Source organism: Ptychodera flava, chromosome 6 (assembly GCF_041260155.1).
Source record: "Ptychodera flava strain L36383 chromosome 6, AS_Pfla_20210202, whole genome shotgun sequence".
In the NCBI taxonomy this organism is placed as follows: Eukaryota; Metazoa; Hemichordata; class Enteropneusta; family Ptychoderidae; genus Ptychodera; species Ptychodera flava.
Window position 1 is genome coordinate 6,351,302 of NC_091933.1, and position 23,570 is coordinate 6,374,871.

General features: G+C 38.4%; 2 protein-coding genes across 7 annotated transcripts in view; one reads left to right on the forward strand and one right to left on the reverse strand.

Moving 5' to 3' along the window:
- The window catches only part of LOC139134727 (uncharacterized), an 86,217-nt gene extending 75,818 nt beyond the window's left edge, over positions 1–10,399 (forward strand). For all 6 annotated transcript variants that reach the window (XM_070701709.1, XM_070701708.1, XM_070701711.1 and 3 more), the window contains 2 exons: positions 2,924–3,131; positions 4,751–10,399. In XM_070701709.1, the coding sequence (XP_070557810.1) occupies positions 2,924–3,131; positions 4,751–4,947 (405 nt within the window). In that variant the 3' untranslated portion in view covers positions 4,948–10,399. The remainder of the gene's footprint in view (positions 1–2,923; positions 3,132–4,750) is intronic.
- Positions 10,400–12,303: 1,904 nt separating this feature from the next.
- LOC139134729 (signal-induced proliferation-associated 1-like protein 1) lies at positions 12,304–18,613 on the reverse strand. Its single transcript, XM_070701715.1, has 6 exons — positions 18,441–18,613; positions 15,934–16,202; positions 15,606–15,702; positions 15,160–15,253; positions 14,612–14,722; positions 12,304–14,269 (listed from the first exon to the last, which is right to left on the reverse strand). Exons 2-6 carry the CDS (start codon positions 16,071–16,073, stop codon positions 13,281–13,283), a joined length of 1,431 nt encoding a protein of 476 aa, XP_070557816.1. The 5' UTR covers positions 16,074–16,202; positions 18,441–18,613; the 3' UTR covers positions 12,304–13,280.
- Positions 18,614–23,570: the final 4,957 nt, after the last annotated feature.

Genomic DNA, 23,570 nt, shown 5'->3' on the forward strand with positions numbered 1-23,570 from the left:
CAATAATGTTCTATTATAGTATCTTTAATGTACATAGCCAGTTTCGTCAACTGTGGTCTCGTCAATTCAGATAAATACCCCTAATAAGGAAAGTTCATAAAAATATGGAAATTAGGAATTGGCTGAACTAAAAATGCTTAATGACATTTAATAATGTTCTATCATAGTATCTTTAATGTACATAGCAAGTTTCATCAATTTTGGTCATGTAAATTCAAATATATATCCTTAATTTCAAAAGGTCATTAAATATGCAAATTAGGATTTGGATGAAGTAAAAATGCTTATTGACTTTCAGTAATGTTAAATCATAGTATCCTCAATATGCATACCAAGTTTCGTCAATTTTGATTGAGTAAATTCAGATATATATGCCTAATTAGTAGATTTCATCAAATATGCAAATTAGTAATTATCTTTCACGTCACCCCTTAATAACTTGCACAGCTGATATATCTTGATGTGATCAACATTTGTAGCAAATCTCATCAAATTGTGTGCAGTCGTTCTCAATGTATAGCCGTTTTTTCTAAAATCATTAATTATGCAAATGAGCAAAAAGTAAGCAAGCCACACCCACCAAAAACTAATCAGTTCTTGCCATTTGCAAACTGAATCTATGTACCAGATTTGATTCTGATCTGATGAGCCGTTTTTGAGATATTGAGCACACAGACAGACAGACAGACAGACAGACAGACATCGCTGCGACATATGCTCACGTGTGTCAACACGTGATCAAAAAATGGAAGTAGTAATAGCAGTTATACTTATTATAATTATTATTCAACTCAGTGAACATAAGTTCTGCTTACATGGCTTTGCAATAATTGTTTCAATCAATTTTAATGCTAACTTTTGTATCAATTAAACTCTGATTGGCATAAAAAGAGTGGCAAGAACAAAAAATCTGTTTATAGATGCTAGGGGTACCCGTATCAATCAGCATCATGCTAGGGGTACTCGTATCAATCACCATCATGCTAGGGGTACTCGTATCAATCACCATCATGCTAGGGGTACTCGTATCAATCAGCTTTATACTTGTGTGTTTGTACTTAGTTATTACTAAGGGTAGAGATATGGAGACTGCTCTGTTGAGGTTGAATGTGGGTCCTCCTTCAATTCCCTGTTGGCACTCTACCTCGTCTCAATGCAATACTTAGGAGATGAACTAGTGACTTTCAACAATTTGGTGGAACATTTCTGTTTCAATTTCTGATTTTTAGAATCCAGAAAGTTAGCCTAGCGAGCATCTGTAATAGCCATACTAGTATATCAATTAAAGTTTTCAAGGTGGGTGTATTTTCATGGGTGTTGGTGAAATCTGATGATATGTAAGTTGACAGAAAATTATACTTTTGTCTTCAGAAGTTTGTGCTTGCTTGTGTTTTAAACATTTTATTGTTATTTTTACTTGAGTTCATTGAACTTACTTGTATGCCAAGCAACAAGCTTACCGCAATAAATGTGAGAGTTTGCCCTGGGCCTTTGACCTTTGAACCCTGAATGCATTCGTAATCTCTCCATTGTTCTTTGGCATGAAGGGGGAAGTATTTCCGATTAAATGCGTGGCTAGTAACTTCAGTCTCACAAAAAATACAATTTTATCAGACCCATAGCATCAGACCCATAGCTGCATGTTCCTTGCTGTGAGAATTTTTGTTGCCTTGTTTCATATTTGATATAAAAAATATCTTTATGGCTATTGTCAAACTAGTTCGGTCAAGAGTGGTTTAGGAATGGCATCAAATGTCTGTTTGAAACTCCAGTTACTGTAATGATAACATTATCAGATTGGCAGCCTCACTGATGGAAGTGACATATCTCAAATAGAATAAAAAATGTTCTCATCAAAAAGAAAAGGGACATTTGATAAGAAAGCATAAAAGCATAGATATATAAATATTGGATGTTCTGCCTGACCGTTCATGATTTGTTGCGTGATCCAACTCTGAAGTAGACATATCGTGTAAAGAATAATCACAGCTAAATGTCAAACATGACAAAGGTGTTATGGATTTGACCAGCAACTCAGTAGCCATTGTCACCGTTACAGACATATATCAGGCTTGAGATGGCACTATGTCCAACCTCAGTCTGATAAATCAGTCCCTGTGACAGTGCACTGTCTCCAATTCTAGCCTTGTAAGTCTCCGATGATGCAGATTAAATTTGTCATTTCAAGTCACTTTATTCTGAAATATGTATCACATCATAAATTCCATTACTGAAGGTAAAATTATTGCCTTGACAGAATGCAAGACACAGCTCAGATTACACTCAATGGGCTTGTGATACATGATTTTAATGATAATCCTGTCGAATTCTAACCTTGTAAAAATCATGAGTGTAATAAATGTAATAAATCAACCTTGGAATGTATGTAATTAGAAATTCGATGTTAGTGGTACAAAAATCAACTCAGAAAAATTTTCAAATAATCAGAATGTTAAATAGATTAAGTCCTGCCCTGTCCTCCCCATGCAGAAAATTTATTAAAGAAACCATATTTAGTTTATAAGTTACTCCGATGAGTTATGTGTTAGGAATGTGGGGACAGTACGAAGGTACCCTCAACATATTTCTGCACTGAAGTAGCGGCACTGAGTGGGAAGTGAGAGAATTTCAGTAAAATCACAGCAGTAAACCAGAACTCAACTGAGCTTGTATCCACACAGTGTCTCCAAACCGCAATAGAGAGTCGAAATAACACCCACAGATAGTTCAGTAGATCGTGATAGATTGCACTGCACATCCGTTGCCTGTGATCGCTTTTAATAGTGATTTGTGCTGCACGATGTCGGACGCCAAGCTTTGCAATTCAAAGCAATGAAATATTACCTTGTTTATATCTTTTCCCGTCACTCTACTCTCTTAGGATTCATCTCTTATATTTTTTTCACCTACTTTTCGCCCACAGAATACACATCAGAACGGAAACCAGCGCTGCATGCACGCTGTCAATGGCCACGGCGTCGCTCCTGCAAACAACTCATACGAAATGCAGCCCATCCCAGTGGGACTAGAGACTCACATCAGGAACATACCCTACCCTCTCTTCTTAATCATTTGCAATCATATGAATGTGAAGATGACAATAGGTACCCGGGACTGGCGAGGACTGGCTGGTGAGCAGACACTCTGTTGAAACACTCACCCACATACATGTACTGATAGGCACAGATAATTATATATAATCCCTTCGTATTTTTCTCTGTTTGACGTCATCATATACGAGTGTCGTGGAGCCATACAACTTCGAGCCGAAGGCGATGACGTCAAACAGAGAAAAATTCCATGGAATTAAATATTTATGACATGAACAGTCTTCTTATTTTTAGCTACTATAGACTATAGTCTATAGAAGCTATTGGGATGGGTATCTGTCCGGCGTCCGTCGTCAGTCTGTATGTATGTATGTATGTATGTATGTCCGTTTGTGAGGCGTCCGTCCACTCAAATATCTTGAGAACCGCAGTACTTACTGATTTGATATTTGTTGTGTAGATCAAAAATATGATTTTGAGAAACTATTTTTTTTAGCTCACATTTGGTTATACCAATGTTAGTTTATCCTAGGGATAACCCAACTTAGATTTGTTCAAATTGTTATGAAATGTGCAAATCTGTATTTTCAAGGAATTTTTTTGTCGTTTTTGGTCAAAACTTTATTTCATCAAAATCGCTTGTCTGACAGCTTTGATATTTGGTATACAGGTTCCTACAGATGAACCAAATATGATATATTGAATATATGACGAAATCTGCAATTGTGTATTTTTGATGCAATTTTTGCCATTTTTGGTCAAAAAATGTGTTTCTCAAAAACTACTTGTCTGATGCCTTTGATATTTGGTATACAGGTTCCTAGGGGTTGTCTTAGTGTGATATATTGAAATTTGATGAAATCTTCCCTTTTTTGTATTTTTTTGTCAATTTTTGCGATTTTTGGTCAAAAGATTTGTTTCTCAAAAGTTACTCATCTGATAGCTTTGATATTTGGTATACTGGTTTCTAGGCTTTATCTTAATGTAATATATGGAAATTATGATGAAATCATCAATTTTGTATTTTTGCAGCTAATTTTGCCATTTTTGGTCAGGCCATTCTGAAATGAGCTATCAAAGATATCCACCTTATTCATCAATACATGTGTCACAAAAAGTTATTCTCTACATAACAAAGCAGAGCTTTGTCAACTGTTGGGTCGCTTGTTTTTTCAAAACTGCTGGTCAGACAGCCTTAATATTTGGTTTACAGGTCCCTAGGATGACCTTAGTGAGATAATGTCATACAGTCAGGAAATACTTAATTTTGTATCCATGTCTATAGTAGTAGCTTCAGGGACTTTGGCCCTATGTTTCTTTGATGTGGATGGATCAAAATTATTGTAACAAATTACATGATTTTTATCATGATTTTGTGTTTTATTTACGCGGATTACTTTCCTTTAATTAGTAAAGCGGCCCGTCACCCAGGAGATGTGCGAATGATTACAGGTATACCTATGAATCCGAAGGCATTGAAAACAGCATAATTACATATTAATGTTGATATATGACATATATGTTGATTAATTGATATTAATGACTTGCTAGGATTTTGGAGAAATATCTTTCAGGAAGAGTTCCTTCCATATCATCCACTATTTGAACTGAAATTTTGAAATTGCCTTCGCTCTGTACACAGAAACCCCGAAAGGTATCGCAAAAAGTGTGATTGTATTTCCTTGCTGGCTGTTTTTCAGATGAGATGGGCAAAACGATGCAGGACATCCATGTGTACGGATATAAGGAAGACCCATGCAAAGCTTTGCTTACGGACTGGGGAGTGAATCCCAACGCGACGCTAAACCATCTCATAGAAATTCTACTCAGACCCCAGTTAGACAGACAAGACGTAGTCGAAGACATCAAGAATTACATCGCGCATCACAGAACGTAAAGGTCGTATCGGTAGTGGTCTGTGGAGTCAATCTGTTCAATGTGACCCACCCCGCACTTTTGTTCCAATGGTGTCTCCCCAAAGCCTATTGACAGTGTAAAAAATCAAACATTATCCCAAGAATCTGGGAGACGGGAGAGGGGTAGGATTTCATAAGAAAACGAAGCTCAAACCGGAAGTAAACTCAGAGAAAGAAAAACTTGAACTTGTAATGCAGTTAACAATTTAACTCCTAGGTATTTGACAGTAAGGTAGAAAAGACACTCCCTCAGAGACTCGATAAGTTACAGTATTAACCCCCTGCCAGGGCATCATTCTCTCTCTTTCTCAATCTTTCTATTGCTCTGGATGGTTCAATTAACAGTGATAGATTCATTGCACATGTGTTTACTGAGATGTCTCCCACATGTGATGTTCAGTCTCCCAGGGGAGATACATAGAACTCATCAAATACCAATAAATGCTACATGACCTTCACTGTGACAGAGAAAATGAATGGAGAAGGATTTTCCACCAAATACAAACATCTAGACCCTACGGTATCAGTTTGATTTATTTCAGGGATTGATGTCAACATACTCTGTTTTTGCCAAACATCACAATGTGTCATCGGATTGGAAGAACAAAGGCCTTTCTAGCCAACATTTCCAATCAGACACAGTGATACACTGTATACATAGATGGTTTTTGTTTGAACATGTCCATAGTTTGAAATATAGCTTGAATGAAAATTTAGTATTAACAAATGAGGGTGCTGCCAAGGGATAGTGGCTGTGTCTACATTCTTCGATAATTGAACAATCACAGCCAGTTATTGCTCAATGGTCAGCAAGATAAGCATATCGCAATAAGTATTACTGTAGCTGTGTCGCAGTGCAGTGTGAAGTGAAAATTACTGACATATGGCACAGTAGTTCAAAAAGCTGCAGTTTGTGAAGCAAAGTACCCACATCAGCTGCAAAGCCTCAGTATTGTAGATTTCCATCAAATAATTTGTTATTCAGAGCATTTGACCACCAGGCGGGATTTTTCTGATATCAGTCTAGATTTTATCAAATTTTAAAATCACTTTAACAACTTGCGACGGCTGCTAATATAGCACGCTGATACACTGATGCACGTAAATGACTGAAGTACGATGAGAATTTTTTCCATGGCCACACAGTCAATGCCATTGCAATTCCACAAAGCTTCTGAGTGTTTCATCAAACATTGTGGCCCAAGCTTCAATAATTTTTTTTTAGTTTGATCAAGACTAGCAAGCAATAAAGCAATAAAGTTACTAAGATAATTTGAAAATTTCAAAATAATTGAAAAGATATCAATTATTGTGTTTTAGGGAAAAATAAAACATCTTTGCCGTCATAACTTATGTCAAGGGTCATCACCCCATGCATACATGGTCGCCAGGCTCTGCAAGCTGCCTTATATGTAGTAAGTAAATGAAAAGAAACCTAACATAGCAATCCACAAGGACGTTGAGGGCGCTGTTTACATTGCATAAATCAGTAGTCTTATGTTCAGGAAATCACAGATCCAATACCAGTACAGTAACTCACTTCCACACTGAAAACATTGTCAATTATAGGGAATCAACCTTCAACAGCAAGACAGTATGTGCCAAACATTAGTCATCCATTAGTTTTAAAGTAAGTTTGAGTAAGACCATGTATATAAATTAGTATCAGCTACGTTGTTTCTCACGTCATCTCTGCCCTGAGCCTCAATGTTGAGACAGTACCCTAAATGGCAATATCTGTAGCATACGGTTTTTAACTTCCAACCAACACTAGTAGAGGTGCAGCCTTTTTCATTTAAACTGAAAGAATAACGTAATTATTTGGAGTTGTCTTTTTTTCAAGCTAGCATGCAAAGTGACTTCACATGTTCAAATGTTCATCAATTTTTAAATACTAACACTTTAATCCAAAGTGATTTTTGCAATAATGCTCACATCACATTCCATAACAAAGTTGTTAACTTTTTTGAAAGGGAGAGATAATTAGAAATTGTTATATGTGAATTTATTTCATTTCCTACCTGTGAAGTTGTCAGTTGATTTTGGTTTGATTTTCTGTGAACATATGCATCTGTGTGGGTGACTCTGATCTGGAACAAGTTTTTATGTCCCATGTGACATGGGGTTCAAGACCTTTGGATAGGTCATAGGTCACCAGCTTATACATTGCTTGATGAGAGTTGTTATCCCAGTCACTAGATTGTTATCAGTGATTGTTAAATCCTTATCCTTGGATAAATACCCATCTCTGGAATTGTGTTCAGTGCATAATGGTGTTCTTGAAGTCAAAGGTTACATACCAGTTTCATGTTGATTTTTTGATGTTTTAGTTCTGGACAGAGCATGTGCCAGTAAAATTAAACAGACCTCAGTTAACAGTGGTGCTAGCTACACAGATACACTGACATGTGACACTCAATATAACAATGGTGGGAGAATTGTCTATCAAGTATGACATCTGAAAGTCTGACACTTCTTTCAGAGATCTGAATTTGAAAACTCATTTGTAGCATTGCCTGCAAGTCAATCTGAAGCATTGCCAACTCATGGGAATTCTTCCCGACTCAAACAAGTTGAACTGTTAATGTAGTGGAATAGAAACGATTCAAGTAAACTTCAAGAACTTCAAAAATTGACACAAATACTTCAGAAATGCTAACAGTCAGAGATCATATCTTTCATCACTAATGTTTACATCAAGGGATTTCTTTAAGGGGAACTGTTGGATGAAACTTCTTTTTCTTCGCTGGAATTTTTGAGAGTAGCTATTTTAAAAGAGGTTAATTTTGAAGATTGCAGAATTTGAATTGAAAAGTGCCAAGAATATGAATGACAACATTTCTGTATGTCGCTGATCATTTTTTTACAATTTTTATATTGATGCTGACTTTCAATTTTGTTCAAGTCTCTGGACAATGGCAGGCCATTGGTGTTTTCTGAAGAAACAAGAATTATGCGCATCAGCTGGGCACCTGTTTGTTGCCTGGAAATGTTTACTTCATAAAAAGTGAAAAAGAATTCTTAGAGTAGTATTTGATAATTTTATACCAAGTGGAAACAATTCACTGAAGCTTTTCTCCAAATAAGAAAAAAAATGGATTTTGATGATTTTACATGGAATTGCAAATTTTCAGGGTGCAAGCAACATTTAAACAAAAGATTTGTGGATTTAGTTCATAGAGAATGCTGTAATATAATTGATTATATAAAGTGAGGGAGTCATTCTGATGATGCTGACATAGCTATGTTTTTGTGACATCATTCATGTATGTAGCCACCCTATACTACTTGGCTGTGGATATATTCAACATGCACATGACAAGCACAGGTTGAATGGGGAGTTGGTTTCTTTCGGTTGTCATTTATAAGTACACACTAAGTACATGCCATGCAAACCATGTCTGTGCAGTACACTTAATCACACTTTAGATTGTTTTAAAATACTTTTCTTTCCAAAACATTACAGCAGTTTAACTATCATCAGTGCATTTCAGCAATTTATCATTTTTTAGGAGAGGGAACGGGAGTTCAGATCATATTTTCTCTTTGCTTTCTTTTATTTTTATCGCACTTCCAAACTTTCACTCAAGGGATAGGAGACAGGATTTGAAATCAACGGCAATGAGTTTCCCTTGCCGTGTGCGTGAATTCGTTATCCACAGTCCCTTGGTCAATAGATTCAGATATTTCCAAAATTTACAGACTTAATCAGGAAAATTGCTGTACTATGTAGATATACTGAAATTCACGATATAGATACAAATTATCAGCTTGTGAAATGCATTTGCTGTAATTTTACGAAATGCAGAGCCCTAGCAGTGCTATCAGTGTAAAAGATTTGTACATAATATGTAGAGTCATGTACAGTTTATTTTGTGAATGAAGGACAATTAGGAAACAGTTATGTAAGACGCTTTAAAATTTTCATATTTTAGCACAGAAATCAATTGTTTTTTAATAATTGTACATTTACAGATTTGTGGTTTACCACAAGGTTTTTGTGTGTGTTGTGTGTTCCTAAGTCTCTCTCCACCGTCAACTCTAACTGCAACCATTCTGTGCACATGAAAGGGTCAAGAGAAGTGCATGATGGATGTAGGGAAGATGACGTTTGTACTGTGAAAATATGAAAATTAGATTGCTTTAGACGGCAACACTTATCACTTCACGTGGGATGCTTGTTTTGGAAAAGTGGATTTATACTTAAAGACACAGTAACTGTGGATGCTTTCTTGAATAGGGAGGGTTGAAAGGTCACAATGCATACATGCAAATTGCGGCTGACCTCTATCCATGTTGGTGTTGATTTCAAAAAAAAAAAATCTCAGCTGCAAGTTTCATCACAGAGCTACATTGTCAAAGTAATTTGATAGACCAGTAGGGAAGAACAAAACCTCACTGGCAGTTTTGCCTTACAATAAAGAGTTGACGCAAGCCATGAAATGAATCACACTCATGTTGTTGATTGCAGTGTTGCCATAGCTACCAGATTATTCTAAAGAAACCCACATCATACCTTTCATAGCCATCAGAAACCAACAAAGAGTTCTATAGCACTGTAACTTTGACCCCAACATTTCTGAGTATGGGGTTCCACCAACCAAACTGAAAATACTTATCCCAACTCCAAGTTTTTTTGGACTTTTTGCTCCTCAAATGAACGAAAAACACACTCATTAGAACAGGGGCCCTTTTATACTTATGTTAAGCACTTCTTTTAAAAACTACTTATTGTTTACATATCATTTGCACAATTTCTTCATGCCATATTAACATGGAATAGATCGCTAGCAACTGCAATGAGAACACTGTCCTTGTGTGCCGCATGCCCATCCCTGTACTAAAAATGGAAAATATCTTGTTGTCTGCAGTGGGCAGCTCATAGAGTGGACCAGTACCACTGTGAAATAGGGTAGACTCGACCAGTGCCCCTCCTCCTTCCTGGTCACAGTCAGTCCTTAGGAATATTTTCAACATCGGAGATCGTAATAGGAGCAATTTCAGATTGACAATTCTTCAGTTTATTGGAATATCGTCTTCCAGTTTTCTCATTGAATTCAGTTTATGTATTTACAAAATCAGGCAGGACGAGGACTTTGATCATTGCATCCTTTTGATCAGAAGAAATTGTACATTTTAGAAATTGATTGTATGCTTTACAAACCGAAGGAAGATTATCGAAGACCCTTTCTTTTCCACTTTATTTACTTCAAGTTCACAGTTGCATTCTGCTATGATGTTTTGTTCAGGTGGAAAATTCAAAGTATAGTATTGCTAAGAAGCCAAAGTTCACCAAGGGAAAAGACATTTTTCCTTAACTTTTCATAGAGTTTATCAGATTTAAATGTGTTGATAAGATGGGGCATATTAGTATGCAGTAGGCAATGAGATTGGAGACTTTGCACAATAAACTTACAAGTAATAATGCAACAACTTGTGTATACTTTTGTCATTTACTGTTTTGGAATCGTCATTGCAGTTGAGGCCCTGTATTCAATTCCCTCCAACTGCTGATGAGCTGTCCGAAAATAGTTACATAACTTTCCAAACAAGACTCCAATTAAAATTTCCACTTTCTAAGGAGTTTTTGAAAAAAGCTCTGCTCGCTTCCCATCACCAAGTGTAGATGTCACAGAAATCCTAAAATTATAGTTTGAAATTGTCAATTACGATAAGTTATTTCCTCCTGCATGATAACGAAAACAGAGAAGAGAGAATTTTCTGAAGGAGGTAGCGATAGCTTGAAGGACAAATCCAAACACTATAGAGGGCGCTCCATAAGCTCCGGTGAAGAATACTGCATACTAGTTACAAGTGCTGAAAATATATTTCGTCTAGATTTTGAATGTTGCATATCCGACTGAAAGTTTTTCCATGTTTTGAAATAAAAGTTAGAACGTCACTCTGGCATTTCTAGTCACGTTAACGATAATTCCTTTGATGAAGCGTGACCAAATTTTTTATACCAAAATGGTAGAGGGAAGATCACGGCCAGTTTTTTACACAGCTTTAACAATGGAGCCTGGGTATAGCGGTGAGGCGGACCATGCGAAACCGTTCTTTAGTATGGTGTTGGTTTGGTTTGCTGCTAGAAAAAGCAATTCACATTCAGTTTTCTTTGCAAGAAAACGGAGATAGACGCAAACACACACCAAAAATTTTGATTACAGTTACCAGAATGGCGGGGAGATGAAATGAAAGGCAGGACAAAAGTTACAACTTTCAACCATTTTCAAACATTTTAATTTTCTCTCAACATCACATGCAATATATTATATTATACCACACTTAGAACTTCCTGATTTGATAGAAATATACTCTAATTTACAAATGAATAGAGAATCATAAGAAACAATGGAAAAATTATGAAAACAAATTATCAAACTCAAAGGTATATATATATATATAATATATATATATATATATATATAATAATATATATATATATATATATACCCCCCCCCCCCCGGTATGTATGTATGTATGCATGTGTGTACGTATGTATACTTTTCAAAAGTTATGGCTACTGTCTCCTAATTTCAGTCCTGCTGACACTGATTTGCATAAATATTAGAACGTAATTTATGTAATACTGATCAAAGGACTAGACTCTGCTATTTTCTTACGGCTCGGATGAAAATGTTGCACTGTAGCGCAAGTCGTTTATCTGTTGCTTGCTATCTATTTGTCTATCTCTACCACAAGAGGTCGCTTCACAGTTTTATCTTGTGCATCCACTTTCCGATAGTTGCATAGTGAATGTCGAAAAGCCTCAAGGTAGTACTGTCACTTTTATCGATTTTGTGATTATGATTGCTGCATTTTTGGGGTTCGGTGTTTACGTGTCAACTTGATATAGCGCCCCCACTAGACCTTGAAGGTGGAATGCATTCTTTTCTGTACGGACAGGAACGCGGTGAACGCTCTACTTATGGAAACATTACCCTTGGCTGGAGTGAGAACGTTTACGGAGACATCATCTTTCGCGATCTTTTGTGTTTGACTATGTGATAGCCTCTCTACATATGCGATTTAATTCTGTAATAAAAACAGTACTTTGCAAATCTTTTCTTTGAAACTGAAGAATTGTACGCACAAGACCGCCGAGAAGTCTCTTTTTGGTGATGTCACTCCAACATGGCATAGAAATTTCAAACTTGTTAGTCTCGTGAGACTACTTGGCAAAAGGAAATACTTCGCAAACTTTACATCCAATAAATCAATAGTTTCAGGCGATAATTCAAACAAAAGCACACGCTTAACCTTACTTGAAATGACAAATAATAATGTTTGTGTCCGAAACTTTAAAAAGTGTGACATAAATCTGAAGTTAATACTGATGTTAAGTTTCAATTTTTAATTTTAATCTTAATTAAGCTCAGTTGCCTGAAGATATAAATGTTTATGAGGTTTACAGTTTGGTGTCAAAAACCCGCATTGACGGATATTGAATTTGACGTTAACAGGAAAATGAGACGGAAATATTCAAATTTGTAACGAGTTTGGTCATTTGAAAATTGTGAAAACATTGATGGAAAGACAAAGGCCGGATTTTAGAAAATGCCTGGAAAATTAAACTGACGAGATATAAAATTTGGCAAAGCATACTCCAAAATGATTTTAAACGAAGTAAAAATAATTAATAATACTGAAATATGTAATTTTGATGTTACTGTGTAGAAATTGCTATGTTGAGATTATGGGTAATTGGGAAATTAATATTATATGCATACTTAGTCATTTTGCATAATCAATGAAAAACAATCGGAAATGAAATACATATCTTATGAGTGCAATTGAGTTATATGGTCTAGCAAGCATTGCATTCACAACTATAAGGCCAAAAACGTTGCGTTTCCATTAATCAAAGCAACACCTTATCCTTCAATCGGCCGACTCTGAGCAAGCATCTTGATCGCGCAAAGCCCGCTCAATGAATTGACTTGTGCCGAAGTTACTTTTCCTGTGGTCCTTGACCATGAAAAAGGTAATGAAATTAAAGACTTTCCGCGCAACCTTTCCCAAATCTGGAAATAATATCACAGGGAAAGAGCATTCACAAATATATCAGGTACGGAAACTGAATTGGCGGCGCAATTCTGAAGGCCTTTTGCAACATTTCATGGACAAACGAGCAGGAGTGAGGTGCTGTTTTACAAGATAAGAATATATGTTCTGACTTGGGCTAGCATTCCCGTGAGATGGCTGCCTGATTTGACATCATAGAATCTGCGAAACTATACTCTGTCGGTGTTTTATTCCTGATGTTGGAATATGGAATGTATTGTGTACGTTTTGTGTTATATTTGAAATATCACCAGAGCCTCCAGTCAGAATTGGCCTCGTCCGTAATGTTAGGACGTATGACTGGAGAGTCGTCCAGAGACATTTTGTTTTTCATGGCCGTCGACAGAGCGTTTGAAAGAGCGTTTCTGTCGGCACTGTCGCCGAGTTTCATATCGACGTCCACGTCGCGTAGATGTTGAAGCTGTTGCATCGTTTCACGATGAGACTTCGGAAGACTTCGTGTTTGTCCGTCGTTGGCCGGCAGGTTCAACACCTTGCCGTCGACGCTGCTGTAGTTATCGATGGAAGTATCGTAGAGAGGGATGACGGGTGATACGTCTCTCCTCCTCGAGTGAGGCGTGCTGAGCATGTTCATTTTGGATTCAATCGGCACCGCCAGCGATTTATCACCCTCTTCTTTCGGCGAGAACAATCCAAAGTTAATTCCGTCCAGAGAGTTGTCCGGCAGATGTCCGGCAGCATGTGCGTTGAATAGATTCTTGACGTGTACTTTACTACTGGAGCGTCTCATCAAGACATTATCACCGTGGAATTTTGATGGTATCACGGCCTCCTTTGACGGAGAGTCCAAATTACGACCCACTGTACCCTGCTGTAGCCTTCGTAGCTTTTCGTCACGAAGCCGCATCGCACGTTCCGGAGTCATCATACCTTCCATGCTGTTGGGCGTATCGTTTTCTACCGAGCTTCCAGATGTATTCTCTCTACTGGTTCGGTCGTGATGTTCCGCGGTTTGGTCAATCCTCGGCTCCCGTTCTGTCTGAGTGAGAACTGTTGTTAGGATGTTTCCTGAGGTTTGCCGGTTTCTCTCCAACGCCGGGTGATCCGGTGGTGGTAGAGGGGTGGAGCTGGATATAGGGGGAGTTGACTGAAGTTCCTGCTCGAGTGCCGCTAAGTTTTCTTGGTGGCTCTGCCCTGCTCGAAGTGGCGTGGTCGGTCTTGACAACAACTGCCTGTCCGGCTGTGATTTCGGCGGTGAGCTGTGACGTCGAGTAACTGACAAAATAATTATTATAATAACAATCATCATCATCATCATCATCATCATCATCATCAATATCATCATCATAATCATCATCATCATCATCATCATCATCATCATCATCATCATCATCATGTGTTCAGTATAAGAATCGCAGAGTTTCGCAGGTAGTGATGGGAGTTCTACCCGGTATCCCCTCCCCCTCAGGTAGCTTTTTCAACCACCGTTTCTCAGCCGCAGCGTAGAGTTACTCAGTATTATATTTCCTATTGCCGGGGGTTTAAAGGACCTTTTTGATAATAGGTACACCTTGCAGATAACGCCCGTATTTAAATCCTGAGTTAAGCATTACACACCTCTCCGTGGAGAATGCTGGTTCCCTCCTTGGTTGCTGGGCATCCCGCTGTTAGGATTGCCGGTTTGCTGACCACGGGGGCTGCTTATTGAAGTGGATCGCTTTGATTTACCTTTCAGATAGAAGCAAACAAAAGGCGAGTTTTTAGAGGGTTTTGAACCGAAGGCCAGTGAGTTCAGATCAGGACCTACATTTCATTTTGATCATTTCACTCCGTACGTCATATTCTTACACACGAACCGAGTACATTTTAAGACACGTTTTCAATATAAAAAGAATCTCGTTGACTGCATGTCAAACAAAACCAGCAAAGAGGTTAATGAATATTACAGCTTTGAGACATTCCCGAAGCTCATTTTAGGCATATTTATTTGTAATGAAAATTGCTCATACTTGCAATAACTGACCGTTTTCATCAAAGTCATTTTAACACAAGATCGTCACTCGTTTTGGCGAGTGCGTTTCGGAACCATACAAAATAATTGTGGGTGAAATGCACCGCGAGCTGGCGCTATTGCTGACTAGTCCGTTGAAATCGGCAGCACATACCTGGTGGCCTGACGACAAACCTGACCACGTTAGATGCAGTCACCAGATTAACAATCTGGAGGTGAGTGAGATTCCGAACAACGACGTCATTGACCTTGAATAAAAGATATGAAACATACATACAAAGAATGTTTTACTGACCGACATTAGAAAATGGACGAATTAATTAAAACATCAATAACACATCCTTTGAACGTAATTAATTTCTTTGTAGGTTTCACTTAACGACTTATTCAACCGGCCTTGATCGGTTTCGCCAGTACATCACGAGCCGGTCACGTGCATGCGAATAAAATCATGTCTTTCGTGACTTTGCTATATAGGTCTTGCAGATATTTTATTTAGTTCAGTCGTGTACACAGGCTATGGTTACCACCTTTGTAGGGTTGTCTTCTCTACTGTTCCAAACAAATTCCCTTGTTCTTACTGTGCATGTTTGTAATTACCTTTGATATTCTCTGGCCTCGTTTTAGCCCTGCTCTGAGTGCTGGAGAAAGTGGGTCAACGCTAGCCACCGTCACCTCCATATTGTAGTCTGATCCCCTGGTTAGAAGATAAGTCAAATATTTTAATCTACAACCGCCTTATTCATTCCTTGTTGACGTTTGCGTTTGCTTCCGGGTCTCTCATAAAGATTGAAAGCACTATGTATTCAAATTATTCTTTCATTTTACGATAATAACCAGCTTGCCCCAGGGCACATATGTAAGTGAATACGTACCCACACAAGCAGATGACTTTGCTGAGTAAATATGAATATGTCTAAGTGCTTACCCTCTTATACTACAACCAAGCCATCCATCTTCGTCTGCCACCACTGTGATACTCTTCTCCGGATTACTGGGAGACCTAACGCCTGGCTCATCGTGTTGTCTTGGTGACAGGACGGGCACTTGTGCACTGACACCCGGCATCTGTCCAAGCTGGGCAACGTACACAGTCAGTTTCTGAGAAGACTTTAGCGCCACCACCGCCTCAGCGTGAGTGATGTTTTTGAAAGCTGTGTCATTGACTTTCAGAATCCTTTCCCCAGCTTTGAGACCCTGTATAAATACAAATAAAAAACACAGGGGTTAGTTTGCCAGTTTTTTATAGATAAATCAATATACATAATTGTGCGATCCCTATACCAGCTGCTGCATCTGACCTGTGTTTGATCTGTCTTCGGCAAAAATAAACATTATCGCTACAGGGGGATCGACGCTCTCTCATTAATTTTCACCGCGAGAGAGAAACAAAACCTCTCCTTATTATATGGAAATTATGTACCCAAATTGTAAAATAATTGAGAAACCTTCGTTCGACTCTGAAAACAGCACTTTCACAAACAATGAGGTTCCAACTGTTTGTATATATGATCTATTTAGTGCAATTGGTTGTTCAATTCCAAACATATCGAAATGCCTAGAGTACCATAGGTCAACAAAGCTTGCGGATGTTGATAACTGAATGCCATTCTGGGCTACAATTCGTTTGTCAGCAATAACATCGTATACTGCACACAGTTCTCTGTATTTGCAAATATAATACCTTGTGTAGCAACCTACCGTAGGGTAGAAGAAAGAGAAAACATACTTGTTTTCTTGAGCAAAAATAAAAATATTACGTTCAAGCTATTTGTCCCTTTATGTTTTCCTATAGACCGCTGCTCTCCTTTGAAACTAATGCATTGGTTTATCATATAAATCATTCGATACTTTCAACGTTTGTGATTGTTCCGATTCGGGATGATGTCTGAAATTCGAGCGAACCACAGACCGTGAAAGTGAAAATGATTCTGTTTCTATGCTGTTGCTAAACAGTACGTACATGCGAGGTAGCTATTCATATGCCACCTGATATGAGTGTGGAGTGTTTGTGGCGAAATGTGAACTCAGTGCGTATCTATAACACTCACCCTCAAATGTGATATTTTTCTTGCTTCCAAAGAAATAGTATAAATCAAATATTATTCCTGCCATATTGTCAAGTATACAAATATCATTGAAACAGAAACGCGATTCAGACGCGCTCTTTTGTCCGTTTCAGCATTACACCGGAAACCCGCAACAGACGGTTTTGCCCCGTCGAGATTGAATTCAGCAGTGCGATGTCGTTTGTGTTGGGGAAATGCACCTACTATAGAAATTTGATGAATGGAACTGCTCTATCAAAACACTGATCCATTTCCTAGGGTCCTCTAATGCGTGATTGACGTTAATTTTTGTAATAAAAATATGTACAATTGGATGCAGATGTTGGACATTGGAGATTGGAATAGCGGAATCAACATTAGCGTGGTGATTTATTAATACGGCACGTGATAATAGAAATAATCCGCTATGTGTGTCGACGAGATCGAATCCACAAAATTAATACTTCTTTATTCATCACTCATCTAAATCATTCAAAATTTAATAGTTTTAATGGAGATGAATTTAACATAATATCATTATAAATGTTCTATTTACCGATGAGAGTCTCTCCTCGAGCAGCGAAGGAAAAGCGGGACTATTTTTATCACATATTTTCTACTGATAAGTGTTCGTGGTGGATATTCTATTCAGCCGGTGATCGTCATGATATGACGTCACATAATGTGTGATATCAGCCAGGAATATAATTGACATGTAAGAACGACGTACACTGAACATAAAGACAATAGCAATAGCAAAATTGTACCGATATAAAACCGCATCGGTGTGAAAGATCCAATACATATTTTAAAAGTGCCATTTATTTGTCATTTACATTCGCATTTCACTGGTGGCACACGACTTGCTGTCTTCCTGTAAACAAGTTATGCTATTTTTGTATAATTGTCTTTTGTCCTATTTTGAGGTTGTACGTATTTGAGGACGCAGAAATAGTGGTATGTTTACTGTTTGATGAGTTTTACGATCATCAGGCCGACTGAAAAATGGTTGTTAACCGTTACTGTGTATTTTAGATTCGTGTTACCCCTAATATATAATTTAATTGGTTTACTTGTTTGTGTCAAGGTGAAAAGGCATGCTACTGTTCACAGCAGACCTAAATGAATTGTTCCTTATTATTTCATACTAAAAGTGAAAATACCCAACATTGCATGTGCCGTCGGGTCACAGTACAGAGAGTCATTTTTCTTCTTTCTGTGGGCATTTCAACCTCCAAATGCTGTATAACACCATGCCCATTCTTTCTACGCACGCACAGGTAATACCTATTACACGTTGGCGGATCAAGTTCTGTTATTCCTGTTCCGCTACTTCAAACTACAACCAAGATTTAATCAGTGGAAATCTAGGACGTTCAAAAATTACCTTCTTTTCGGCTTGGCTTCCAGGTCCACTTGTGAGATGAATATCCCGGTTCTGAGGTCAACTCCTCCGCGTATGGAAAATCCTAAACTGACGCCGTTTTTATGTTCTAGTTTTACTTTCTTGATGTTAATATCCCTTGCCGACACGGCATTAGCCGAGTCAGCGCCTTCATTCTCCGATGACCGGGTCGCAGACGAGAGTGTTTCCAGGCTCTGATGGGAGCTCTTGGTCCGTTTTCTCTCCTTCTTTTCTTTCTTCTTACTTTCCTTGTCGTCTTTCTTAGGGGTTCTTTTTCCTTTCTTCTCGGAGCGGGAGGGACTTTTTCCGAGCAGAGAAATGTTTACACCTTCCCCCTGCTTTGTTGGAGTTCTCGCGTTTGATGTGTCGAGAGTCTGCGAGGTTTCCTCGACCAGGTCGTGCAGGACCCGCGCGCCGTGGATGCCGAAGTGGAGACTGCATAGCTGTTGAAAGTCTGATTTCAAATGATCTGGAATGGCCAAGTAGAGCTCCCTCAACAGGGAAAGCTTCTCGGGACTGTTGAGTATGATCTGCAGCTCTCTGCAAAACGTTAACACTGAGTGGTCCTCACGGAACTTACCCATTGCAACTTTCATCATTTCGCATTCTCGCTGGGTAAGCAAGGCTTGTGCCCTCGTCTGCAGTCTGTTTCCCCTGAATTCTAACGACATTTCGGTACCCGCTCGATCTCATAGAAAGGAATGAAATCTTGAAACCGAAAACAAATGTAGCGAGATTGGTAATGTACTCAGATGTTATATCCAATGCGAAAGTGATGCGGGCGTTATTGCATTCTGGTTTCCATGGCAACAGCGTTGCTGCGATTACTGTAGGGGCCTTGGAGGAAGTCCAGAGTCGCTTACAAGGAGACTCTGCAGACTTAAATATCTACAAAAGCAGCGGGCATCGTGTCTGAACACGATTCTGCTAATGCAGCTATGTCTTGATCCATTGAAGTGCACAAGTCCCCCGCAACGCTTTCTTTTGACAGGTACACGGCTTGGAGGTCACTTAAAACACACTTGAGTTCTTGGGTTCATAGGTCGTGGTCCATTCACTGTGTTTTTTCACTTTCTAAAAAGGCTAGTCACCCTGTGAAATGAACCAAACAAAGTTAAGGCTTAGGATAATATTACATGTCATTGAAACACATTGGATCACGTAGCAGTAATAATATGCCATGGTAATAACGCTACAAACATCTGTCAACAGTACCGAAGTAGGGTGATTTAATGTTTTATGCGATTTCTGCACAATGATTGCAAATCTAAAGGAGGCTAATTCCTTATCAAGCCGTCCATGATACATGTCATATTTAACTCAAGCCGCCTAGCTACGTAAAACTGCAAAAAACAAACAAACAAAAACCAACAAAATTTATTCCTGAGTTGTGAACAGTGGTACACTCACATGGACTATTAATCTGAGCTTGATTTCACATAGTTTTGAAGAATACTCCACACATAATACACCCTGTGCCGTGACTGACGCAAACAACGAAACAAAAAGCGACTACATGTATGTATGCAGAGTGTATACAAATGCACTATGTGATGGTATTCAAGGTCTAGATATGACGTCATTCCTTTGGCGGTAGATTTGGCGAAGTATTTGTAGTATAGCTCTTTCTTGTCAGCAAACGCCATACTATTAAATGAAGTATACTTTATGCGCATCATCGGTTCTCGTTCACTTGCAAGACCAGGTAATAATGCTAGTTTGTACCGTAAAACCTTGGTTTTTGGATAAAAAATGTGCTGCGATTACACTTGTTTTTTGTTTCAAGGTGGTTTTCCCTTGAAGGTTAACGATGCTGACTGTCATGCAAGCGATTGATTGCTTGCTGTTAAAGTATAACGAGTCTGTTTGCATATTTGATATTTTCATTGGACATATCTCTTATTGGCTTTGTCACGCTTCATTTAAATCCTACTGATAAGTTACATCGATGCCATTAAAATTCAAACGAAGCCTGTCAGATATTCATGTTTTTAAAAAAGTGATTAAATTTGATAATTAAGTTATCTTTCCGATGAGAGAATCCCACATCCCCTTTCCAAACTTTTCAGACGACAACAACATCCTTCCTGTTGTAATTAAATTCTGTTGCGATACTGAAATTAAATCAATAATGACAATACTTAGACATATGTCGTGTTTTCGATAAATTAATTTACGACTGTTCTACATTTGCTTCGTATTGATGTAGGTCTACACGAAATTCACCTTTGTTTCTTGTACATATTGTCATTCTGGCTGGTGAATGCAATTCCCCTTCATTCCTGCTATATTTCAATGACATAAGCTGCAGTTTTTTGGTGACCGGGGCACTAAAATACCCATGCTTTGCTCAGTGATTATCCTGTAGTATTCGGACGGTGTAACGCAGAACAAAATCCTCTCTGATTAATTTCTATCACCATGACCATTGTCTCTGCCTCATTAAATCATTCTGTCCACACGACAGAGTGTATTGTCTTCTGTATTCCATTCACAGAGTTGGCCGATACAGGGAAGCAAAATTATAATGAACGGTATTTTTATATTTTGATCACCGTTGTCATACGTTTATTTCAATTACCTCTTCACTTTCGAAATATTGCTGGAGCAATGTTAGTATTATCTTAATTGATCCAACATAAAAAGCGACACAAGATTTACTCTAGTATTGGACTGGTGATTCGGTACGATATTGAGAAAGCACAAATTTTGCCTATCGAAACAAGCTACCTCGCAAGCAGGGAACAATCCCTTTGGTATCTGAACACAAAACACGATGTTGTGTGAAATAACTAAAAAACACTATTAGACTTAGTTTAAACATATTCACATAAAGTGACAGTGTAATGCCCGTGTAACTTTCTCCCTCCTATTTAATTACATACCGCGAAAATTAACAACCTTCATAAATGTCAATTCAAGTGTGATAGGGATTTGATAAAGCTCACTTTTCCTAGACAGATTTCTACTTAGTACAACATGCACGTGAAGGGGACAGCCAATTTGAAGGTCAAATACTGATATTCCAATGCGTTGAACAATACATTAAATATTTACATATTTCTCGAATAGTATTTGTAAGCATATGGTGGCTTTCAAATACAATGACTCTCTCACACTGGTATGTCATGTGGCGACGCAAAATTCAAGATTTATGGAAGCTTCGAAGTCACGTGACTCCAATATCGCACTAAATTATTTAAAATCGTGGCCAATCAATCGATTGCACCTGGGAAACGGTTTCCGCAAAGGTTTCCTCCATCACGTGACTCAGATCTCGTATTTCAACACTACTTATGTACAGGTCAATGCTAACAATTATGTGGCGCCTCAAACTCTGCACGCAAAACATTTCACTTTAATTTTGTTTCTCTACTGGAAACTTCCTGAGCCTATGTATAACACTATTAATATCCGGGTGACTTCTTAATTGGATTTGTTCCCTTCATTAGTGAAGAAATAATTAAAACAACATAAGCTACGCCCGCGTGGCTAGGTCTTCTATCCTATCGGCAATGTCACTGCACGCTTTCCGTTGCTGACGGTAGTGAAAATGGACGAAGGGAAATCTAACAAGGATATTAAGCATATTTATACCCTTATTTTCAATGTCACAATTATTTTCAGTGTAACAGACTTTCCGAGGTCATGGATAATTTCTGAGTTTCATAGGGGATTTAAGCAGTTTAGCCGCCAGCGTATTTCATGATATTGACATTTTGTAATTAACTCAGTTTTCTTATTTCCTACGTATTTCTATTGACTTCTAGTTCAAGTATATCACGTCAATGGATACAAAAAAGAATGTTGTTGCTGTGGTATTGACAAATATGTGAATATATTACTGATGTCTTAAAGAGCTACACGGGATTTTTCAGTTTAAATTTATATGATTTCATATCTGTTCGGAGCTTACCTCATAATTAAAACTATTTAGCATAGAAATTGCTAACGAAAATTTCCAATTTGAATAGATATGCAAGCAGCGCAGACCTAAAAAAAAGTTTTAGCTCCTGCATGAGATAAATTCTATGAGAGTTGTGGACATAACAATCCGTAAAAATTCCTCTACCAGTCGATATTGTCGATATGGCATTGTCAGACGCTTGACAGAGCGATATCGTGGAAAGCTAACTCTCGCGATAGTCGTCATTGCACTGGGCAGTATTCTTTAAAAATACACACAGCGGTGTTTGCTATAAATACCACTGCCATGTTCCTGTCTATGGAACACACGAGCTGTCATGCAAATTGAAATTGCAGCCCCGATTGCCTTACCGGCGACTGCGGCGGCCAGTTTCAGTGCTACAGTCTCGGGGCGGGTGTTTACGCCGTCCTGGTTGTTGTTGGGCGTAACGACTTTTACTGCAAAAGTGTGTCCCTACATGTTGAGTCACCCGTTCTGCAAAAACACGGCCGTGAAATATTGATTTAATTCGCCTATTTTGTCTGCTTACATTCAAACATAAGGGTGGAGACCGTGCTTTCACTGCTGACTGCAACTCCCATACACCGTATAACCACCTGTCATTCGGCAAATACACAGCAAATTATATCGTTACTTTACCTCTCTGGGCCGGCAATGTCCCCGGCCACTGGTCTCTTAAAACAGCCCGTTCAATTCAGAATCACTCTGCTCGTGTACGTACGTACACACTATACCGGTATCTCTGTGCCCTCAACAATGGAAATTTAAAAGGACAACATAATAGAGAGTTTCAATAGATAATTTGCATAAACGGTTAACGTAGTACTATGGCTTAACGCCAGGAATACCAGGGTGCAGATGATTTTTCTTGGAGGCAGAGGTTTGCCAGGGATTTTCGAACCATCCGAACTCAGTGGCGTAATTTTTCTGCAGTGTCACCATTTCTGCAGTTGCGATTTGGTGTAAAACACAGTTTTGCCAAATAAAATGCGATAGCATACTCACACACATGTATGGAAATCCCACTCGTCTCCTGTGTTCTGTTACGGCCCCAACGTATTACATCCGGGTAACTCTTACTTTCAGTTTACGTGTCAGTGAAAGCAAGAGTGATTGGCCATTAATAATAACAGCCGCAAAGGCCCGTCCTATTGGTCGGTTATATTTATTCATTCCCACCGAGC